At 32.8% G+C, this 24,895-nt stretch overlaps 1 protein-coding gene across 2 annotated transcripts; it reads right to left on the minus strand.

Moving 5' to 3' along the window:
- On the minus strand, positions 5,593 to 11,333 carry LOC104724294 (ferric reduction oxidase 7, chloroplastic-like). 2 transcript variants are annotated; one of them, XM_019235134.1, is made up of 10 exons: positions 11,042 to 11,333; positions 10,858 to 10,954; positions 10,583 to 10,685; positions 8,146 to 8,240; positions 7,817 to 8,051; positions 7,337 to 7,664; positions 6,964 to 7,243; positions 6,625 to 6,880; positions 6,083 to 6,533; positions 5,593 to 6,001 (listed from the first exon to the last, which is right to left on the minus strand). In XM_019235134.1, exons 1-10 carry the CDS (start codon positions 11,262 to 11,264, stop codon positions 5,832 to 5,834), a joined length of 2,238 nt encoding a protein of 745 aa, XP_019090679.1. In that variant the 5' UTR covers positions 11,265 to 11,333; the 3' UTR covers positions 5,593 to 5,831. The 2 variants fall into 2 exon arrangements, with proteins under 2 accessions (XP_019090679.1, XP_010441063.1); XM_010442761.2 differs by lacking the exons at positions 10,583 to 10,685; positions 10,858 to 10,954; positions 11,042 to 11,333 and adding exons at positions 8,516 to 8,612; positions 8,700 to 8,991 and having other exon boundaries at positions 8,146 to 8,343.

Genomic DNA, 24,895 nt, shown 5'->3' on the forward strand with positions numbered 1-24,895 from the left:
ATTTCTTTTATATTTCTTGCCTTTCTAATCTATTCATATTTATTTTTTAAATTTGCATAGTTAAATTTAAATTCACATATGTTGGTTTTAACGAAACAATCAACTTTATTTGAGAATTAGATGTTCCTATCCATTTTTAAACAATCAATGTGTAATATATAAGCATTTTGTCTTGCAATCACAAGTTCTATTTCTATTGTTTAACTCCATGGTTAAACTATAATATATGTTGTCCTATTTGTAGGAATAACATACTTATTTAATTTATTTAAAAAAGCAGATGATTAAACGAAATAAACATTTCTCCAAATTTTATAATTCAATCAGTGAGTGTACTTATTACTTTGAAAAACTTTTACATTGAAGTTCATAAAATCATATAAGAAAACTAAAATACTATATCACTTCAAATTTGGAAGGAAACACTTGGTATTCCTTTTTAAAAAAGTCAAGACACATATAAAAATTTATTAATATTTAACTCACTTTAAAGACATTAAAGGTCATTTAACTCAAAAATAACTTCTATCCAATAATTTCATACATTCCTCCCACAAATAAAAATATATATATATATATATATGTTCAAGATTGTATTTAAATATTACATAATTTTTTAGTTAGCTAAATTTATAGTCACATATATACAATATATATACATAAGAATTTATATTACTTATTAACACCATAATTCGACCCATTATTTGCTTAACTCAATATTGGTCTCAAAGCCAACTAAAGAAACACAGAAATGATCTTATTAATATTAGACCAAAACATGGGCATACAAACATAATCACTTATACGGAAGATATTTTTAAAAAATAACTTATTATTGCAACATCAACATATGAAGGGTTTACATAAGCAGTTAATTAGAAAATCTATAATACAATAAATGTATTGGAAACAATATCAGTCAATGATAAGATTGGATCCTCAAAAGCAAGAAACAACATCTTCATAATTCATAAAAAGTAAACGCCACAATTATACACATCTGAACGAAATGGTATAAACATATAGTGTATTAATAAAAGTGATGGCAAAGCCCGTATATGCCTAATTAAAACGAAATAATACAAAAGAGAAAATAAAAAAGACCAAAAAAACAAGAAAGTGCCAACTAAACTACAACCCACGCGTTGCGTGGGAAAGCACCTAGTATATAAATATAAAAAACAAACAAAAGGTAGTCAAATCTCATGATTATGTTTTTATATAAGAAGAATTCACGTTACAAACCTTAATACACAGAATAAATTCATATTTTATTATATGGAGGACAAGCATCGGATATTTACATAGAGAATAAACTTTCATGGATTGAAGTAATGACAACCCAGCCACACTTGTTTTCTCTTAAAAAAGTAGGATACACTCTCAATCGAAGCTCAATACACTAGGAACTATTCCGTCGAAATCAACGTTCCGCTTAATATATAATCCTAAATTTCAAAGTCATAAACAATACAAAATAAAGGATTTGTTCATGAAAATATATGTCATTGGAAGAGACATAGAACCTGCTAAAATCTAATCGATCATTTGTCGCTGTTTTCTGTTGGGTTTTAATTTTCTTGGAATTGTGATTATTGACATGTTGGCAAAATTAGAGATGAGGTGTATTAATTATTATAATTTGATTGGTTACACAATTTAACTGATGTGTCAATTCCTCCTTCAACTAAAAAGCTGATATGTCAACACATGAGAGAAACTTCTTTTCTTTTATTGTATTTTGGGTTTTAATTTTCTTGGAATTGTGATTATTGACATGTTGGCAAAATTAGAGATGGAGTGTATTAATTGTTATAATTTGATTGGTTACACAATTTAACTGATGTGTCAATTCCTCCTTCAACTAAAAAGAAGATGTGTCAACACATGAAAGAAACTCCTTCTTCTTTTATTGTATTGACTAGGATAGTACCCGCGCTACGCCGCGGGGTTGTTTTTTTTTTTTGTTATAACTATTTTGATTAATGTTGTTTGTAATCTGAATTCTTGTTTTCTGTTAATCTTTTTTTTTTTGTTATCTTTTTTCTTGTTATCTTTTCTTTTTTTGGTAATGGAATTGTAGAATATAATGTTGTTTTTATTTTTTAGGATGTATTGGAGATCCTTGTTTTGTAATGCCAAAAGAGCTGAGAATATGTATTTGATAATCATAGTACAGTATTAGACTATTTAACAGGAAATGAACACTCTGGTAATCAAATGCCAAAAAAGCTACATTATACTCCTTGAGTTTTTCTCAGAAAAATCCTTTCGATGAAAATTTTCTTTTACTCTTCCATTCCGTCCACCATCACTGTAAGTGAAATCATCACTTGAGGTATTCATTGGGTCCGACAACTTCTGCTGTCTTTCCACCTCCTGGGACTCATGGGAAACAACAAATTATCAAACCCATAAGAGTTAGAAGTGTAAAACTCAAACTCAGACGCTGCGGATTGGATTTTTTATTTAATTTTAGTTATATATATATATTTTTTTTCTAATTCATAATTTAATATATTGTATTTTTTATAATCAAATTTCATAAGTTTTTGATAATTTGAAGGGTAAGTTTTTTTGTTGTTATTATTTACATCATATTATGATAATATGATACTTGTGTTTTTGATTTTATCAATTTAATTTTTAATATATTTTAAATTTTATTACCTTAAGAAATAAGTTTAGAAATTACAAACCTAATTATTGATTTTCTCACTCATAAACCCTCTAAAACAGTAAGAGATATTACTCTATCATGTCTACATTGTATATGTTCTTGATAGCTCTCTTATAATAATTTAGATTGAGCCACTTCAACCTCCATCTCTTTAGTCTCATATAATTTATCTTTTACAACATATTTCTACTTGTTCTTATTTAAACTTAAAACTAAAAAAAAAACCCATTTGTACGTACGGGTTTACTACAATAATGACCCAATGATATTTTTACTTTAGTGACCAAGTCACGTTTCCTCTCCTTTGCATCTTCTTCTTCCTCTGTGACCACACCACCAGTTCATATGCTCATGCTTCCTCTGCGTTCTTCACCATCATCGCATTTTTCAATTTCTCCTGCTTCTTGTTGCAGGATTAAGTAATGAATCAACTTTTAACACTCCCTCTTGATTCATTTGCTTAATCCCCAAAATTCAATTTAGGGATTTGATCCAAAGCCTTCTTCTCCTCCTATGTGATTCACCTCTTCAATGTATGAATCTCTTGACATTGTCACAGCTTACTGATGAGTTCTCTTGCTCCCTCATGAATCGCTTTTTTCTTTTGTCCAAAGCATAACAATCTGAAAATCAAATGGTTGTTTTCTAATCCAAAATCGAAAGAACAAAAGAGTACCAGTCTTATACGTCAAAAACAAATTATGCCTAACTTAAATCAGGACAACATAGAAGAAAAAATCACTAAAACCAATTGAGAACAGCTCAATACTTAACAAAACTAAGTGGGACAATGTATTCCCTAAAATCTTATAGGGTCAAAAATTGCATCACCAAAGATTTAGTATAGAAAAAAACAAACAGAAAGAGACAACTGCATCCATCAGTGTAAACATGTTTATGATCACTTCAACTTCTTAAAGAGACAAGTGCTCAACTATTACCGGGAAGCATCAAAAGAGAGCTAGTAAGTGAAACCAATCAAAGCTCCAAACAAAAGTATAAACTCATCTGAAAAATATTAAGAGGCAACATTTATGTGTAGAGCTTATCTTTTCAATCTATTCATCATGGAGAGTCGCTTCAACCTTGACCTAACAATATCCCCTAAAAGAACATTTGGAGCTTATCATTCTGTTTCGCAACTTCAAACCCAACAGAAGAAAAAGCAAGCTGAATAAGAAAAAAATGAGTTAAAATCATTTCATCAAGAACTTGCTGAGGAGTCGAACGCTTAGTGGGATCAGGTTCCAACATCTGCTTCACAAGGCTCTTTGAGCTCGCTATTTTCTGTGACCAATGATCTCTCTTTAATATTGCAAGAGCCACACCGTGTTCAGCCTCTGCAATCAAACATAGCCTTTGATCAAGACAAAGCAACACACACTTTAAAATCAATCTCAATCTAGATATCACCACAATAACCGATCCAGTTAGGCAGATAATTACCTATTAAAGACTCAAAATCAAGTAAAGTTTAAATCTTTGAACAAAGCAAACACACACTAACATATTTGCTTGACAAAGAACATATCTAAAAACCAATTAAGGCCCTGATTGGTAACGGCTGTTACTTATGACTGTAAAGACTTTAACTTTAAAAATTTAGCTGTAGAGAATTTGGCTGTAAATGCTTTAACTGTAGAAACTTTAAAAACTTTAACTGTTAAAATTTGATTGGTAACAAATACTTTTAATAAGATAACTATTACTTTTATTATTAAAATATATTAAAATGATGATATTAATGATAATAATGAAAATAAAAATAATTATTATTGAAATGGATCTTAAAAGAAAGAGAATAAAATAAGAAAAATTAATTTATAAAAATAAAAGTATGTAAAATATATATATAAACTTGTGGAGAGATTTTAAATATAATGGGAAGAAAAAAAATAAAGTTTTTCTATTTGTTTAATTTTAAAGCCTGAATTTGAGGCTTTAAAAATTCTGAGTAAACAACGAAGAGAAAAATAAAAGTGGCTTACAAAACTTTAAAAAAAATAAAAGTAAAAAAAGTCTGATTGGCAAATTATTGGCTGTCAAGTCTTTTATTTGTTTTAAAGTCTTAAAAGTCTCCTGCCAATCAGGGCCTAAGTTACCCTAAAGATTCAAATCCAGAGCAAAAGTTTACATCTTTGACACATAACATATCATAACACTAACAGATGTTCTTGGATATTACAATTTTCTGGATTTAGAACAAGCCTCAGGCTGATTGTCATAGAGATTAAGGACAAGGATATCTTGTAACTTTTCAAATGCTTAAGTTTCATTTTCCGACCAGACAAATCAACTCAATCCAATGGATGCTGTGAAGCTTGTTGCAATGTACTCACAACCTCTCCAGCTTCTTCCTCCGCCACCGCCGCAACATTATTCTAGGTAGACTCGTAGATCCTCACGAGCCGAATCGATTCCCATCAGAAATATGAATATTGCGCTTCAACTTGAGAAGAATTCCAAATCGCGTTAAAAATAAAAAGTTGTAATCGAGATGTTCCATGATTTTGTTCTGAGGTTTTCATATGCGATATTTGGACATAGGTCGAAAGCGAATTAGAAATAAGACGAATAATTTAAGTACTCAAATCTATCGACAAAAAGAAGAAGAAGAAGAAAGATCGATTTTAGAAGACTATTATGCGTCCACCTAGGATTAAAAAAAGCTGACATGTATTAATTGTTATAATTTGATAGGTTGTTAAGTTTTACTGAGGTGTCAACACCTGCTTCAATACAGAAGCTGATGTGTCAGAAGAGGAAAGCAACGCATTGTATTTTTATTGTATTGATCTGTCGGTTATCTTTGATTAATGATTTTTAAAAATATGAATATATCTCAATTTATAAAGAAAAATCGGAAAAAATTAATAAATAATATGACCAGCTATGTAATTTTAGGCCTTATCAGCTTGCATTTAGTTATATTTCATATTTCCCCAATGTACAAACGAATACCAGTAGAAGAAGATGCATATACATTTTGATTACTTATTCTTATACATAAAAAATTGAAAGATAAAAACATACACATATCAACCATAGCTGTTTCTTTAATACATACAGACTGCGAGTACCTAAACTATAGACATATACTTTTCCTTCACATTACCATAATGTGATCTTGCCACTTGAACGCTTAACTAGCCTAGAGATCGAAACTGTGGCTGTTGAAGTGGAAAAGAGGATGATTCGCCGATCGACAGATGCTATGTGACCGTATCTCTTTGGCTACGGTCGCCTGAAGAGCCGCTGGACCGCATACTATCACTCCAACATCCACACTTCCCCATTTCCCATTCAACGACTCAAATATCTCTGCAAAATCACAAAATAATAATACAAATGTCACATAAACCGTTAAATATTTTTAACTATACCTCTAAAGTACCTCTGTACCTCTAAAGTCAGGTCTGGTGCCATAACGCATAGTGGTGTAACTCTGGACATCTTCTTCTTCTATCTCCAAGCCTTTGAGCTCTGCTGCAGATGGATTATGGGGTTCTTCTACATTCAAAGCTACCTTTTTATTGCCCTTTGCTTCCACTTGACTGGTTTTGTGACCCCAGCGATGCCAGAAAAAAACCACAAGACCTCCAAAAATCAGCACACTTGCAACCATACAAACAAGAAACAGAAGTCCCCTGGACCACCATGTCGTTATGTTGTATTTGTTTATGTAAAAGATGTCCAACAACGTGATCATTGCAATAAACCCAATGGTGGAGACAACTAGGTACAGTCCAGACCATATGTTATCCCCTGTACCTACTATAACCGACATGGGACACCCGTTGGTTTGTTTTGGCTTGACAGAAGGATGCACCACCTTGTGAACCATCCCATCTTCCTGTTATAACCATGAAACAAAGCAGAGTTCAACAAACTAAATAAGACCCATTGCAGATACCAAAAAATATTATGTATGTAATTAGACTTACCAAGAGAGGCTCGGATTGTCGTGTGACATAGATGTGAATTTCAAGGTTTAGTTTCTTAGAGAAGGAAGGGCAAATGGACGGTATGTCAATAGCTGAGAGAAGAGAGAGCTCGTCTGAGTTTTTAATGGCCCAAACAACTAAAACCTTACTCGGTAAACAAGGTTTCCCATCTCTTTTACGGTGTAAGATATCACTTAAGATGGCAAAAAATGGCGTGATCCCGATTCCTCCTGCTACTAAGATCAGGTTCTCATACCTGCACGTAGCAATAAACCTTTCTTGAGTCAAGCTAAAGCTTATTGCATTGAAACAGTTCAAGTAGACTTAAAAACGCATTACCCTAAGTGGTATGGAGATTCATGGCCATAAGGTCCCTCCACACAAGTTGTGATTTTGGGATATGACTGAGGAGAAATGAGCTGGTCTTGATTCTCTGCCTCATAGAGATTTGACAACTGGTCCCTAAGCTTTGCAGTCCATCCACCAAGAACCTTTATGAGAACCGTAACATGATGGTCTCCATCTAAAGGACTTGATGAAACACTGAAAGGATGCCATTGTAACCATGATAGTTCCCTCACTTGAAGAAAGATAAAGCTAAGCGCATTGTATCGCATATCTGGTTATAAAAAAATAGGAGAGGAACGAAGTCAGTAAAACGCTTTCAGATTAGAGAGGTAAATGGCAGAGAGAGATTAAACAGAGTTGTTACTTGGTGGTTTCGAAAGGACTAGTTGGAGAGTTCCACAGGGTAGACTCTTTGCAGAGATTACATCGACAGTCCTTCTGGATTGGCAGAACCTCAAGAAACGGTCAAGAATGAAAAGAAATATTCCTCCAGAAACTATACTGAACAAGAATTCACCAACGTGAAGTGCCAAGAAGACGACAAAGACAATGTATAGTTGATGGGTGTAGAAGAAGAGCTCAAAGTAAAGCTTTCTCACGGTGTGAAGCGACGTGACCCACATCAGTAAACCAACCACTAGAGTAATAACTCCAGGTAAATTAGCAATTCCATTAGCTTGCCATTCAAGTAACTGAGAGGAGTAAGTAGTGATGATTAAACTTTAATATAGAACACAGTAAGAAATATAAATAAGACTGTGTGTGATAACATCATCTCAAAACCTATTGGCATTATTAAATAAACTAGGCTTTACTATCATGTCAAGATTACTGTTGACCTTACTTTCGTTAAAAGTTGACCTTGAATAGTCCATCCAACAACGTAACAGAGGCCATGTAAGGTGAAGAAAGCCATAATGGTATGACCAAGCCAAACATGATATCTTGTAGCATGCTCGAAAGGGATATCGATAAGACGGAGAAGAACTGAACCTCTGGAGATTGGAAGAAACAAAAACACCATACCCAACAATCCAACCATCCCAAAACGCATACCCGTTACCTCCAGCAGAAAAACACTGAACACACACAACACAAATAATGATTGGTATGAGACAAAAAATAATAATAAACAAAGCTGAAACAAATTAGAAGGAAATGAGTTAAAAGAACCTTTTTTCGTCCGGAAGGACATGGAATTTTTCAACAAGGCTGAGGTTCCTCAAGGCATAAGCATATATAGCCCAGAGGAAGAAAACAAAGAAGACCAAAATCCCAAGAAACTCAGCTGCAGAAACAACTCCAAATGGTCCATCCACAAGAACAGGAAATGTCCATAGCCTTAACCTTGGGAATTTCGATATCTTCTTCCTTCACAATCACCAAATCACACATTTATGGAAGAACAGAAACCAAAAAGAATGAATGTAACTTTGTTATCATGAACAATATCATTATACAGTTACTTAAAGGTTTATATATTATAATATGATTTACCACTGTACTCAATGAAATAGTTTAGAGAATCTCAAACCAAACTTACTTGGTGAAGACCTTCTCTTCCCCAGAGATGATGAGATAGAGAGAAGCTAAGACGGAGATAAGAAGAATCGGACCATTGAAAATTACGAACAAGCTTCCTGCAAGTTTTAGACAATTATGAGATGGTAAACAATTAGGACAATTATCGGAGAAAACAAAGCAAAAGTAATGGTACATAATGTAACCTGTGAGGCCATAGAGAGTTTTGGAGAAGATAGCTTTCCATTTTGTGACGAGTTGGTCGCCGAGTGTTCCAGGGTATATCAAAAGGAACACAACCCAAGTCACAAATATCACAGACATCACAACTTTCAATACCCATTTCAAAGATGAAGCCACCACGGATGATGATGATGATGATGATGATGATTGATCATTAGACAAGAGTGGGGTTTTATGTTCATCCATCTTTATTTGAAGATTCTATTTTCTCAATGTTGTGATGAGAGTTGGCTACAGAAGAAGCATCAGCTTTTAAAGGAGAAGAAATTACAAATATGTTGGGTTATAAATTAAAAAATACAAGAGGATATGATTAAGAGAGCCATCAGTTACATCAATCCTAGTACACAAAAATAATTTTTTTTTTTTTTTAAATTAGAGCACAAGAGAGGAGGGCATTAACTCCTGAGAGTAACGTACTTGGCAGGGAGTGTCACCGTTTCATTTCAACCACAATTTAGGGGGATGGTAACAAGGACTGATTAATAGTAGATAAGATGATTATTATGGCGATTGTAATGGTTTGTCTGTTGAACCAGCAGCGTTACTCAAATCACAAGTTAGAAAACAAATAGAGTAATCAATGCAGCACGAAAGGAACATAATATACCTTCCACATTTGAGAATTTCAAGTGAATTAAGCTTGCAAGGTTTCACAATTGAGTTGTTTCTAGAGCTAGTAAAAGGTTTAAAGGCACTAAGCCAAGAAAATAACTATTAATGTGTTAAGTTAGAGGAAAAAAAATCAGATGCGTTGGCCTCAAGTTTCTTTAATAAATCAAATCAAAAGAAGACTTGTTCCAAAGAGCTTTTTTTGGTCTCAAAAAGGGATGAGTACGACAAAAAAAAAAAGGGATGAACATGACCATGACGAAACAACTCCCATGATTGATGACTAGCCTACATGAAAGCATAAGCTGATTTAACAACAAAATAATTTGATGGATAGAGATCAATAGTAGAACATCTTAGATACCAAAGATTACCGAGCACTAGTAAAGAAACTGATCGGGATCGGGACTACTTAACATGCACCAACAACTGAATTCAGTACCACTTGTAGGCTCTCCCAAAAACATCAAAATTTTTTTTAAAAAAAAATGAATTAAAAAAACAGTAAAAAAAAAAGAGTAAAAGAGGAGGGCATTAACACGTGAGAGTAACGTTTTTGGGAGAGAATCTCACCGTTTCATTTCAACCACAATAGTATAGATAAGATGATTATTATGACGATTGTAATGGTTTGTGATGTGATCGCAGGACGCGACCTCAGCCAAGAAGACCAAGACACGCCTGACGCGACTAGGGCAACCTCTTCAGACGTGGCCAAGGCTCCAACGATCCTCCCCGGAGCCACCACACGTTCCAAGAGCTCAGCAAAGGCGGCCAAACAGCGGCTCAACCTATTTGTCCGAACCTACGTCCGACACCAGCCACCCAACGAAGACTCCGAAGGCTCAGTCCGCTTAGTCTTCACTCTTACCCAAGAGTGAGGACGGTCAAGTCGTTAAGCGAGGAAGTGTACTCTTTTTCCTCACTCCGGGTTTGTCCCAATGGGTTTACCGGAGGAGGTTTTAACGAGGCATGGAGCTAAAACGCAAAACGCCTAAAGGCTAAGTTGCTTCACGCGCAAGGCCAAGGCGGTTATCTCTCTTTCCCTCTTATTTTTGGTTTAATTTTGAACTTGAGAATATTCTCTTTTGATCCTATGTTTGTGAACGTTGGAGAGTGTTTGTGGCTAAGCGTGTTAGTCAAAAGGTGGCGATGTGTTCTCTTTGTAAAGGGGACACGTCAAAAGGACGATGTGCGGATCAAGATGAATCCGCGTGTCCTTAAGCNAGAAGACCAAAATCCCAAGAAACTCAGCTGCAGAAACAACTCCAAATGGTCCATCCACAAGAACAGGAAATGTCCATAGCCTTAACCTTGGGAATTTCGATATCTTCTTCCTTCACAATCACCAAATCACACATTTATGGAAGAACAGAAACCAAAAAGAATGAATGTAACTTTGTTATCATGAACAATATCATTATACAGTTACTTAAAGGTTTATATATTATAATATGATTTACCACTGTACTCAATGAAATAGTTTAGAGAATCTCAAACCAAACTTACTTGGTGAAGACCTTCTCTTCCCCAGAGATGATGAGATAGAGAGAAGCTAAGACGGAGATAAGAAGAATCGGACCATTGAAAATTACGAACAAGCTTCCTGCAAGTTTTAGACAATTATGAGATGGTAAACAATTAGGACAATTATCGGAGAAAACAAAGCAAAAGTAATGGTACATAATGTAACCTGTGAGGCCATAGAGAGTTTTGGAGAAGATAGCTTTCCATTTTGTGACGAGTTGGTCGCCGAGTGTTCCAGGGTATATCAAAAGGAACACAACCCAAGTCACAAATATCACAGACATCACAACTTTCAATACCCATTTCAAAGATGAAGCCACCACGGATGATGATGATGATGATGATGATGATTGATCATTAGACAAGAGTGGGGTTTTATGTTCATCCATCTTTATTTGAAGATTCTATTTTCTCAATGTTGTGATGAGAGTTGGCTACAGAAGAAGCATCAGCTTTTAAAGGAGAAGAAATTACAAATATGTTGGGTTATAAATTAAAAAATACAAGAGGATATGATTAAGAGAGCCATCAGTTACATCAATCCTAGTACACAAAAATAATTTTTTTTTTTTTTTTAAATTAGAGCACAAGAGAGGAGGGCATTAACTCCTGAGAGTAACGTACTTGGCAGGGAGTGTCACCGTTTCATTTCAACCACAATTTAGGGGGATGGTAACAAGGACTGATTAATAGTAGATAAGATGATTATTATGGCGATTGTAATGGTTTGTCTGTTGAACCAGCAGCGTTACTCAAATCACAAGTTAGAAAACAAATAGAGTAATCAATGCAGCACGAAAGGAACATAATATACCTTCCACATTTGAGAATTTCAAGTGAATTAAGCTTGCAAGGTTTCACAATTGAGTTGTTTCTAGAGCTAGTAAAAGGTTTAAAGGCACTAAGCCAAGAAAATAACTATTAATGTGTTAAGTTAGAGGAAAAAAAATCAGATGCGTTGGCCTCAAGTTTCTTTAATAAATCAAATCAAAAGAAGACTTGTTCCAAAGAGCTTTTTTTGGTCTCAAAAAGGGATGAGTACGACAAAAAAAAAAAGGGATGAACATGACCATGACGAAACAACTCCCATGATTGATGACTAGCCTACATGAAAGCATAAGCTGATTTAACAACAAAATAATTTGATGGATAGAGATCAATAGTAGAACATCTTAGATACCAAAGATTACCGAGCACTAGTAAAGAAACTGATCGGGATCGGGACTACTTAACATGCACCAACAACTGAATTCAGTACCACTTGTAGGCTCTCCCAAAAACATCAAAATTTTTTTTAAAAAAAAATGAATTAAAAAAACAGTAAAAAAAAAAGAGTAAAAGAGGAGGGCATTAACACGTGAGAGTAACGTTTTTGGGAGAGAATCTCACCGTTTCATTTCAACCACAATAGTATAGATAAGATGATTATTATGACGATTGTAATGGTTTGTGATGTGATCGCAGGACGCGACCTCAGCCAAGAAGACCAAGACACGCCTGACGCGACTAGGGCAACCTCTTCAGACGTGGCCAAGGCTCCAACGATCCTCCCCGGAGCCACCACACGTTCCAAGAGCTCAGCAAAGGCGGCCAAACAGCGGCTCAACCTATTTGTCCGAACCTACGTCCGACACCAGCCACCCAACGAAGACTCCGAAGGCTCAGTCCGCTTAGTCTTCACTCTTACCCAAGAGTGAGGACGGTCAAGTCGTTAAGCGAGGAAGTGTACTCTTTTTCCTCACTCCGGGTTTGTCCCAATGGGTTTACCGGAGGAGGTTTTAACGAGGCATGGAGCTAAAACGCAAAACGCCTAAAGGCTAAGTTGCTTCACGCGCAAGGCCAAGGCGGTTATCTCTCTTTCCCTCTTATTTTTGGTTTAATTTTGAACTTGAGAATATTCTCTTTTGATCCTATGTTTGTGAACGTTGGAGAGTGTTTGTGGCTAAGCGTGTTAGTCAAAAGGTGGCGATGTGTTCTCTTTGTAAAGGGGACACGTCAAAAGGACGATGTGCGGATCAAGATGAATCCGCGTGTCCTTAAGCTCCTATCTAGACCTAGCTATTTAAACTCTCCTTAAGCCCTTGTTCCTCCTTAGACTTGTATGAAAATAAAACTTTTCCTCAAGAGAGATTCTTGAAACTTGTCTCACTCTTCTCTTTCTTCAATCCGGGATTGAACCTTGAGAAAACCCTAACAAGTCGCGAACCGGGTTCGCCCTTGTTAGCGACCGTATCAAAAGGAGAGCCAAACCTCTTGTGTCGTCAATCGATCCATCCGTATTTTCTCTCATCACGTTTCCATCTGTCCTCTTTCATCTTTCTCGAGTCCCCTCGAATCACCTCAAGTCTTTCCCGCTATCGTTTCCCTCTAAGACGTCCACCCGCTCGTCCCGCATCCGTACTGTCCGATTGAACCGTTCGCGGCTTCCCGAAGTATTTCCCGAACGGCTCGTTTGAATTCCTTCAAACTTCGTTTCTCTCGTTTGATTCTCCCCTAGATCCGAAGCCCAGAACCTCGGCCGTGAAAAGTTTCACCGACTGAAAGTTGGCCGAGAGCTCAAGCCGCGTCCGTACTGCGATCGTACCGTGACCGTGTCCTCGGGTCACATCAGTTTGTCTGTTGGACCAGCTGCGTTACTCAAAATATCGCAAGTTAAAAACAAATAGAGTAATCAATGCAGTACGAAAGGAACATGATATACGTTCCATATTGGAGAGATTCAAGTGAATTAAGCTTGCAAGGTTTTAACAATTGAGTTGTTTCTAGAGCTAGTAAAAGGTTTAAAGGCACTAAGCCAAGAAAAATAACTATTAATGTGTTAACCATTTTCCAAGACTAATTACTAGCTAGTTAGAGGGAAAAAAAATCAGATGCATTGGCTTAAAGTTTCTTTAACAAATCAAATTAAAAGAAGACTTGTTCCAAAGAGCTTTTCTTTTTGTCTCAAAAAAGGATGACCATGACGAAACAACTCCCATGACTGATGACTGGCCTACATGAAAGCATAATTAAGCTGATGATATAAGCGTAAGGCTTTGGCTTAATAACAAAATAATTTGATGGATAGAGTCATAGAGATCATAGTAGAAAATCTTAAATACCAAAACTATGATGACCGAGCAATAGTAAAGAAACTGATCGGGACTACTAACATGTCACCAACAACTGAATTCACCAGTAGTAGGCTGTCCCAAAACACCAAAAAGATCAACAAAATTGATATAAACAAATCCAAAAAGATTTCTTCACTCTAATTAGTCCAAAATTATCTTCACTCTAATGAGTCCTTAATTTAAACGAAAAGGATTAAAAATCGTATAATTTACCTTACATGAAACCCAAAACATGGTGTTAAAATGCCAATGAAAAATTAGAAGAAATCACTCATGTTTAATATGATAGTGGAGCAAAGGCAAGTAGCCCATAAAGAAACCCAACAGAATCAAGAAAATTAAAGTAAAAAAAGCCCAATAGGCCCATATAATTGAGAGAGGCGATCATCGGAGACACCGACAATGGAGAAATCAATTCAGGCGGCGAACGAGAAGTGATTTCCGGAGAAGATCGGAAGCTATGTCCGGTTACTGTGATCTCAATATTAAATATATTATTCCAGTTAATCGGAAACAAAAAAGTCACGTTCGGGGGTTTTGGCGGAGGAGTTAACCAAATCTGAATTCTGGATAACCGAAATTAATATATCTGATATTCAATGATCAATCTCGATTGCACACTCTCTCGCATATTGAGATCAATGCAGCGTTTAGAGTCCAACGGATGTCTTTGTTTCAAATCCAAGTATGAGACTCTTTAAGAAATGCAGGTACCTTCACTCTTCAGACTTTAGATTAATTGATGAGCGTTATACATTCATCTTACTAGTTATTGCTGCCATATATAACTTTATAATTCCAAAAAATAACCCAAACAATAACCCTAATCGTCCTTGTGATATTATGCTCGTATAAGACATGTTTAGTATATTTTTGTTATAAAGTTGAAGATATTTTATCTCTGAATACTTTGCAAACAAAGAAAACAACAATTTGATTCCCATTTTGTTTTTCAAAACATGTGTGCTTTGATTCTTAACATATGAAGAACTTTGATTTGCATTTATTTAAATATTATAATTAATATATATAAACTTAATAAAATTTTAAAATATTACGAATCTGTAAAATTAAAAAATTTTAAAATACAATAGATTATGGTTATATAGTAGATATGTTATAAAAAGAACATGTTGGAATTCATAAAATATCATTAAATTTATGCTAACACAGGTTAAATCCTCATTTTATTTTTTTTGTCAACACTCAACACTACAAATATTAGAATTTTTGACATATAAATCAAGTTGATTTAACTAAGATTGTGTAAAATAATTAATTCATTAGGAAAAATGTGACTTAATCACAACATATAAACTATTATGTATTTAAATCTCTTATTTTTTGTTATAATAATTAAAAATTAAAATAGAATTTCAAACACTAAACAAAACAAACTAAATATAACAAACAAATGATCATGAAGTTTATTACGGGTTAAAAATTAATATAAACATTTAGCCACAAAAACGGTTGGAAAATTTAGTTATTCCTCTATTTACACAACATCTAATATTTAACAAACAAATAAAACAGTATAAAATATAAATAATAATAAAAATTATATGCACGGGTTGTACCACGGGTTAAAATCTAGTATTGTTGTTAACTTGTTACACTTCTTTAAGAGTTTGTGAAGAATGTGATAGTCGATATATAAAGCATGCAAGGTGTTTGATGAAATACTTGTATGAGACTTGGTTTGTCTAGCATAGTAGTTTTTGGGTGTAGTGGATAGAATTAGACATGGTTTGTAGAATGTGTGAGGAGAATTTGAAGCATGGTTTTGTCAAATCTTGTTTCTGTTTTGTCCTCTGTCTTTGATTTGGGATCTTTTGAGAGTATTGATTGACAAGGCAATTAGGATCTCTTGTTGTGAATGCACTCAAAATGGGGTTTGGTTATTGATGGGGTAACTTTATGTGCGGAAAAGGGTGAAAAGCAAGATCATTGGTGCTTTGCATGCGTTGCACCTTTGAATACAAGATACGTTGTTGTTTTATTAGGGTCAGACTATGAAATGTAAGTAGTACAATTGTCATATTTTAAATGGAGAGGTGATTCCTATTTTTCATTGGTTCTCCACTAGGTCTGGACATAAAAATCGTACCTGAATATTAACTCGGAATCCGACCTAAAAAACCGGGGTAGGATTGGGGACAGATTTGCCTATAAAATTTTACTGGATTCTATTTTCCAATAGCTGTGAGTTCGGATTAGGATTGGATAATACCTGGTACCCGTTTGGGTATCCATCAAACCCGAGCATATAAACATATTTATAAAAATATTTAGTATTAATATAATTCAATTACTCAAAATTACGATTATAATTTTGAATATTTCATTTAATTTTATACCTAAATATCAAAAATAATCAAAATATCTAAAATAATTAGTTACATAAGTGAAAATTTAGCTAAATTTATTTAAATTTAATTAATTTAAAGATTTTTTTCGGGTACGCGGTAGCTCGGATATTAATCGAGTTTTAATATTTGTAACCTGAATCGACCCGAACCCAATAGTATCCAAACCAAACCGAATCTATATATAAAAAATATCCAATGGGTTATATTTTTCTAAACCTATTTATCCAAACCCGATTGGATAATACCCGAATCCGAACGGGTTACCGGAATGCCCAGCTCTTCATGACATGTTTGAAATTTGCAATAATCCAAGTTCTCGATTATCAGAATCGTTGAAGTTCCTCATACTATCTCGAAATGTTTTTCTGAAACTAGCTTCTATTAATCCCCTCCCCCCTCCATAACTCAATATTAAATGACATTCCTTTTTTTCCAAATCCGAACAGATTACCCGAATGTGTAACTCTTCATGACATGTTTAAAATTTGCAATAATCGTAGTTCTCGATCATCAGAATCGTTGAAGTTCCTCATATGTCGAAATGTTTTTCTGAATATTAAGCGACACTCCTTCTTCTTGACTTTGTCCAATCACATCTTTGGAGAAAACACCTTTGCTACTGGTGTAATAGTGATTGAGAAGACACACAAAATACAAACCTTTGACAAAAATGGATTACAAAATTTAATCTTGTTCGTAAAAAAAAAGATCAATATGAGTTTAGAGAACAAAGTACACAAAAAAAAAACGATTTAATAGCAGAGTAAGAAAATTTCACACTTACGAATAAAGAATGAATATATAAATATTAGCCATCAATTGTGCATATCAGTTAAGTTAAGTTTCTTCTTAAACACTTGGTCCCACAAGCTAATAAGTGTCAGCTAAAACTTTTTAGATGTGGTTTTTTTTTTTTCTAAAACAAATTTTTTCCTCAGTTAAAAATATTATTGTTTGATATAAAAATTACATATAAAGAAATCTTTTAATATAACTAAATTATACTAAATAAAAGTAGGAGCTATAAGTTCCTAAGGCTGTCCACATAGGATTTAAAACAAGCTATCAGGATTCGACACGTCACTCATTAACATTTTATACAATTTCCAGAATTTTCTATATTAAAAATTATTTTAAACAACCTATCATGATTTTACATGTCATTCATTAACATTTTTTAATTTTCCAGAATTTTTTAGAAAAAGGGAAATTTTAAATTTATAACAATAAAAGAACTAGGAACAATATCCCACATCGGATAGAAAATTTTTAGACAATGGTTCAGAACCAGTATATATAAGATTGATATGCTTCCAACAACGAATAAGCAGAAATACTTGATTTATCAGGCGTCCAAGTTTAAAAGTTTTATTCGGTTTGATCCGGTTTTTTGTTTGATCAAATTAAAACTTTAAAAAGTTTCAAAAAAATATTGTAATATTTAAAATTTTTAAAAGTTTAAATATTATAAATATTGAAACTTCTAAAAGTCTTAGCTTTTAAAAGGTTTCAAAATATTATAGTTTTTAAATTTTAAAAAATTCTTATCATTTAAAAGGTTTTAAAAAAATTATAATTTATAAATTTTAAAAGTTTAAAATATTATAAATATTGAAACTTTTAAAAGGTTCAAATATTAAAAAATATTTAAACTTCATAGAATTTTTTAAAATATTACAATTACTTAACCTCCATAGAAATTTTAATATATTATATCTATACTAATAAAAAGTTGAAGCTATAAACTCCTAAAGGTGTCCATATAGGATTTTAAAAAACCAATAAGAATTAGATATTTCACTAATAACATCTATACTAAATAAAAGTAGAAGTTATAAGCTCCTAAAGCTGTCCACCTAGGATTTAAAACATCTAATTGGAATTTGACATGCCACTAATTAATATTTTTAAAATTTTTTAGAATATTAAAATATTTTTTAAACGACAAATTGCGATCATACAACTCAATATTTAATATTTTTGAAATTATGTTAAATTTCTATATTAAAATACTTCTAAATAAGTGTATTTACAACGTCCCAAATCAGCTAGAAAATTTTAGACAATGGCTGAAAACCATTATAAATAAGACTAATATGCTTCCAACTATGAATGAGCAGGAAGTTTGATTTATCAGGCGTCTAAATTTAAAAATTTAAAAAGTTTAAAATATTATAATTATTAAAACTTTTAAAAAGTTCAAATATTATAAATATTTAAACTTTATAGGATGTTTAAAAATATTATAAATACCTTCATAGAAAGTTTAAAATATTATAAATATTTAAACTCTATAAGAAGTTTAAGTATTATTAATATTTAACTTTCAAAAATTTAAAACATGTTTTTATGTATGACTTTATAAATGATTTAATATTTTTTCTGTAAAATTAAATTTTGGATCAAAGGAAGAAGGATTGACATCACAAGATCTTGATTTGATGTTACAAGCACACTTGTTTTATTAGCTACATATGTATTCATATTACTTTCTCTACAAGTAATTTGCAATTTTGTAGTATTAAGGATTTTGGTTTGAAAAGTTTCAATAAATGTGGATTTAAAACCGAGTAAGTATACAAGTGAAAGTATCAATAATTCGGTGCATGTAGTGACTAAGCTGGTCCGTAAAATTGCATAAATTTTATGAGACAAGAGACAATGATTTTGGTATTAGAGTTTGATGGGTTAACAAGTTGTGTGGTAGTCTAAAAAAAATGTTTTAAATGATTATTCAATGAAAGAATGTGAGGAAGCTGATGAGGAAGAGGAAGAAGAAGAGTATAATGAAGAACCGGACGGTAAAAGTAACGTTGACATTTATCATGAAAATTTGACAGTGAAAATGATATAGATGGTGGTGGTCAATTAAATATGAGAAAACATTAATTCATGATTATAAAAATGTTTTGTTTGTCTGATAGTCAGAGTAACATTTAAGATATGTTAGGTAAAATTTTTAACACAAGTGAGTTTTATATTTTTAAAAAGTAAAATTTTTACCAATCAATTGTAATTTAAAATTTTATATAAGTTAATATTTTATAATTGTCATCAATCATATATAATTTTTACCAAAATAAATCAAATAAACCCACGCGTAGCGTGGGTTCAAAACCTAGTTATCTATATATATAAAGTTAACTTTCCTCACTTCTTCTTCCTCCACATCAGCATCCACCTAATCAATTTTTGTTTTATTTTTATTTTTGCATTAAAAATTTATTTTTTAATATTCATTAATTGCATATTTATTAATTATAATTAATAACAGTAAAAATAAATAAATAAGGAATTAACTAAAATTTATTAAATTTTTTAGAATAGTATAAACAATTATATAATTTTTAGTAAATCATAAAATTAATAACTATCTAAAAAATGAATTAAGTAAATTCAATGAAAATTTTAAAATAGTAAAAATAATACTATAAATTTGTTTTAGTAATAATATTATTATTAAAATTATAACCAAAAAATAATATATTCCAAAATTTAGAATGGGTTAATGGGTTTTAGAATGTAAATAAGCTTTTAATGCAAGGTGGAATAAGAAAAAACAAGTTATGTAATTTGTATTTATAAAAATCTAAACATGATAATAAAATTGAAGTGAAACATTAGTTTCTAAAAAACATATACCATAAAGATTTATTATTAAATTTTACTTATAAGGAAGAAAAAATTAATTACTTAACTTAACTTAACTTAAAAGTTTTGATCTAAAACAAAGGGGCACATTTTTTTTTGGGAAAACTATGAAATTTTTTTTTGGAAAAATAATCTATCTAAAAAACAAAATCAATGGTCAGGAAATATAGAAAAAATAATATGCAAGCCATTACAAAAAGGGGCATGTGGTCTGTGTAGCATATCTCATAAGGTAAAGCTACAATTTTATAACATGATATAAAAAATATATAACAAATATAACATATATATATATATAATCAAATGCTTTTAACCCAAAACATTGGAATTTGTTCAAAAAAACAAAAAAAACCCAAAACATTGGCAAAAACAACATATTTAAAGTACACTATATTTTTTTTAGAAGACGAAGATGGACTACATCACAATATTAACATCTGCAAATAGCATATGAGATTAATGAATAGATATTCATAGTGGGGTTTAAATGTTTAATCATTTAAGCATTTTTAACTTAGTCTGAAATTATATTATGACAGATGATGCATTTGGACAACCTCATTGTAGCGACATAGCAGTAAAAATGTTCATGAAACTTTGTATATTCGCATTTAATATTGGATATCGATATGTTTAAATGGTCTCTATAATTATGTCAACGATTGATATTGACGTTAGAACTTTTTAAATTATGTTTTCATAGGATATAAATATGGAATGAACTCTTTTAAAGATAAAATGTCAAAAGATTGTCGACAATATTATTGCGACACCAGACAATATATGTTATCTATAGATTAGTAAAATATGTATGGCATTTATATAGATTTATCTTTTAATCTTTAAATTATATTCATATTCAATGATTCTTATTGATAAAAAAATTTAACTAAAATCCCACGTAAAATCGCAAATAGATATAACAAAGAAATATTATTTTTAAAAATATATATGTTGTATATCATTGAGTAAAGTAAGTTATATATTTATACTCAAAAGTTGGAATTATTATATTTGAGCTCAACAATTTCTGTTGATAAGAAATATTTTAAATTAAAATCTCGCGCGTGCGCGGGTACAAATTCTAGTACTAAATAAAGTAGGAGCTACAAGCTCCTAAAGGCGTCTACATAGGATTTAGAACGACCAATCAGGATCGGACATTTCACTATTTAACATTTTTACCATCTCATTGATTAATATTGTTAAGTTTAATATTTTTAATATAAAGTTATTAATAAAAAATAAATTTATTTTATAAACTATACATTTTTAACTCCTAAAATATACTGCGAATTTGTTTAGAGAAATTTTCCAATTTTACAAAGTAAATTTTATCAAAGAATTATGATGGTTTACCCTAAATATTTGTAGCTATAAATATAGATCCTTGGTCACATTATTATCAATTCCCCAAATAAATAGTTTTGATCATATGAGTTTTTTGATATTCCTTTGTTATATTTTGGCTCGATAGTTATATAATGGTGTTTATGTGTATGCTTTGCAGGTTAGGGTTTGTTGAAACAACAACGTAAATTGGTGCATTAAAATATGCAGATTTATTTGTATTTTAATGGTTTCTTCATCGTTACACTGAAGAAGCTGCCACAAATATCTTCACCTTTGAAGCCATCACCGGAAACTGATACATCAAATCTTACTTCCCCTACAAGTAACCTAATGTTAATGGATAAAATTAAAATACAGGTATGTTCGTTTGGCTGCCGCAGGTACCTGCGGCTGCGGCAGACGCAGGTATGGTTGTTCGTTTGCTTGCCGCAGGTACCTGCGTTATGATGCTGCGGTAAACGCTGTGACCTGCGTCTGATATTTTTAAACGTTGTTTTAATTCAGCGGTTAAAAACATAAACGCAATCGCTGCCGCTGCCGCAGCCGCAGCCACCAGCGTCAACCAAACGAACAAGCATGTATATGAAAGATTTGATAAATATATAAGTAAGCATGTATTTACAATATTTTTATATTTTATGTCTCTGATTTTTTTTAAATATATAAAATTTTACTATTTTTTTTAAATTTCTTAATCTGTATTACAATGCAGGACATATCAAATTTTCGTTAGGTTAATTAGATAGTGTTGATATTATGGTTTTTTATATTTTTTTTGGTTCTTTTATAGTTTAATTTCTTATTATGTGTTATGATTTTTTATAATTTTCTGTCGATGTTGTATTCTTTGTCTTATTTAATTTTTCAAGAGCTTTTATTATTTTACTATGAATCAATCTAAATATATTTTAATTGTTTTTTCTTATTTTGATTTATGTTTAGGTTTCAGATCATGTGAGTTTTATTCAAAACCAATGATGTTCATTCTGTGAATAAGACTGAATCTACGAGTCGACATATATAATTTAAAATTTTGATATTGTGTGAACAATAATATAAAGGAACCAAACAAAAAAATCGATAAGGTATTGATGGTTCTGTTTTTGTTTTTGTGTGTTTATACATTTGTTTATTTCAATAGGGTTTACTTTTGGGTGAATTACTCAAATGTTACTCATTTTAGGTAATATTACCAGAATCTACAAAAAACTTTTTTATTACTAGAATGTTTCGGGTATTTTCAAAATACCCAGCGTGCCCCTGTTTTATGTTACCGGAAAAAACGTTATTACAAAAATGCCATTGTCACGTCAGACGCCACGTCAGAAATCGCTGACGTGTACCATAACTCAGCCGTAACGCGATACAGAGTATGTTGCGGCTGAATTATAGGTATGTTGCGGCTGAGTTACTCAAAAAAACATTTGAGTAAGAGCGGACGGCTGACTTATGAAAATCTGGCTGAGTTACGCTTATAAGTCAGCCAAGAGTTATGGCTGACTTATTAAATTTGGCTGAGTTATGCGCATAACTCAGCTGTAGTAATGGCTGAGTTTTCACCTGATGGTTGAGTTGTCAAGATTTTGGCTGAGTTATCGCTACGACACGGTTGAGTTGTCAAAATTTTGACTGAGTTATCACAACGACACGGCTGAGTTGCCATTTTCCGACTGGCTGAGTTATGAAAAATGGCTGACTTATGAGATGTAGTTACGGCTGAGTTATGGTAAAAAAACTATAACTCAGCCGTAATAGGCTGACTTATCGACAAGTCAGCCGTTTGACGGCTGACTTATTGGCAAAAGATTAATTACTAGAATGTTTTTCAGTTACGGCTGACTTATCAAACGATACGGCTGAGTTACATATTTTCAGTTCATGAAGCGGCTGAGTTTGGCAGCAATTTTTTTTGCTTTTTAATTACTGTAATGTTTTTCGTGTTGTGGCTGAGTTTTAGTTAGGCTGAGTTATGGTATTGTTTCATGGCTGATTTGCCACGTCGGATGCAGCATCCATGTCAGCATTCCATGTCATCATCTTTTTCTCCGGAAATACGAAACGTCGTTCGACTCTGGTTCTTCAACTGGTTAATAAGTGAACTATTTTACCTTCTTATTCACCTTGTTCTTCTACTTCTTCTTCACTTTCTTCTTCACACCTTGTTCTTCTACTTTTGTTCTTCTCCACCTTGTTCTTCATTATATTTCATGGATCCAGTGCCGGTACTAGTTGTGTCCGGTAATTGGATAAAGACACAGAGATATGTATTTAACTCCGACGAGAGAGGGTGTATAGTTGTGCAGATAGATGGAGGCACAACATACGACAAGCTTGTTAAGCTTGTTCTTGAAGACTACGGATTGGACTCGTTTAGACATGAGCTAAAGCTGAGCTACATGTTCTCGAACAGGGCAATGAAACATATGGCGCATGATACTCCACCAGTTTTTGTCTCCAATGATCGACAGTTGCAATGTTTTTTGGGTCTATGGAAAACCGATCAGCTACGTCTCTGTGTAGAGTTTTCGGCGAAAGAGTCTACAGAAACTAGTGGAGCTAGAGGAAGTATGATTCGGCGAAGCAGAGACTCGAAAGCAGAATCTACCCCCGAAGTGTGCGGTGGGGGATTTGAAGGCACTTGTTTTGATTATGGTAAGATTGTTGACAAAGAAAACGAAGAAGAAGCTGTTGAAGTAGCATCTGACGAAGAAGAAGACGATGAATTTTCAACCCGATTTGATGTTTTCGAGGACTCCGATGGTGAGTCATCTGATGACGAGAAGTTTTCTGTATTGGGCGAGCCTCAGAGTACAGTGGAAGACCCACCTACTCCGCCTCCTCAGAAGAAAGCTCATAGAGATGATAACTTTGCCGGATCGAAGATGAATCCGGAGGCTATTAGGTTGGAGGTGTCAACGCTAAAAATTGCTGTAGGACAACGATACAGTAGCAAAAAGCAGTTCAGGAATCACGTGAAACTTATTTCGGTTAGGGATGGATTTGATTTTAATGTACCAGTCTCAAATCCGAGACAAGTGGTTTTTAGGTGTTGGGTTAAAGGATGTATTTGGAGAGTTCGTGCATCTGTACAAGGGGATGACCCGGATTTTCATGTTCGTGTATACGATTCGGAACACACATGTTCTGTGACGGAACGTTCTACTAGATGCCGTCAATCAACAGCTGATGTACTGGCAGGTCTTTACAGGGACTATCTTGGTGATCTTGGTCCGGATGTTAAACCTAAAAGTGTCGGAGTCATTTTCAATAAGCAATTTAGTCTAAAGGTAATTACTATGTTTCGACTGACTTATTGATAATAATGGTTGAGTTATAGGTATGTATAGGCTGAGTTAATTATTGATAAAAATGGCTGAGTTATAGGTATGTATAGGCTGAATTATTTACATTTTACGGCTCATTTATTGATTATTTAAGGCTGCCTTATTCGAATGTATCGGCTGAGTTATTTATATATTATGGTTGATTTATTAATTTGTTGGTGTCGACAGATGGGTTATTGGAAGGCAT

The sequence above is a fragment of the Camelina sativa genome, chromosome 2 (assembly GCF_000633955.1).
Source record: "Camelina sativa cultivar DH55 chromosome 2, Cs, whole genome shotgun sequence".
In the NCBI taxonomy this organism is placed as follows: domain Eukaryota; kingdom Viridiplantae; phylum Streptophyta; class Magnoliopsida; order Brassicales; family Brassicaceae; genus Camelina; species Camelina sativa.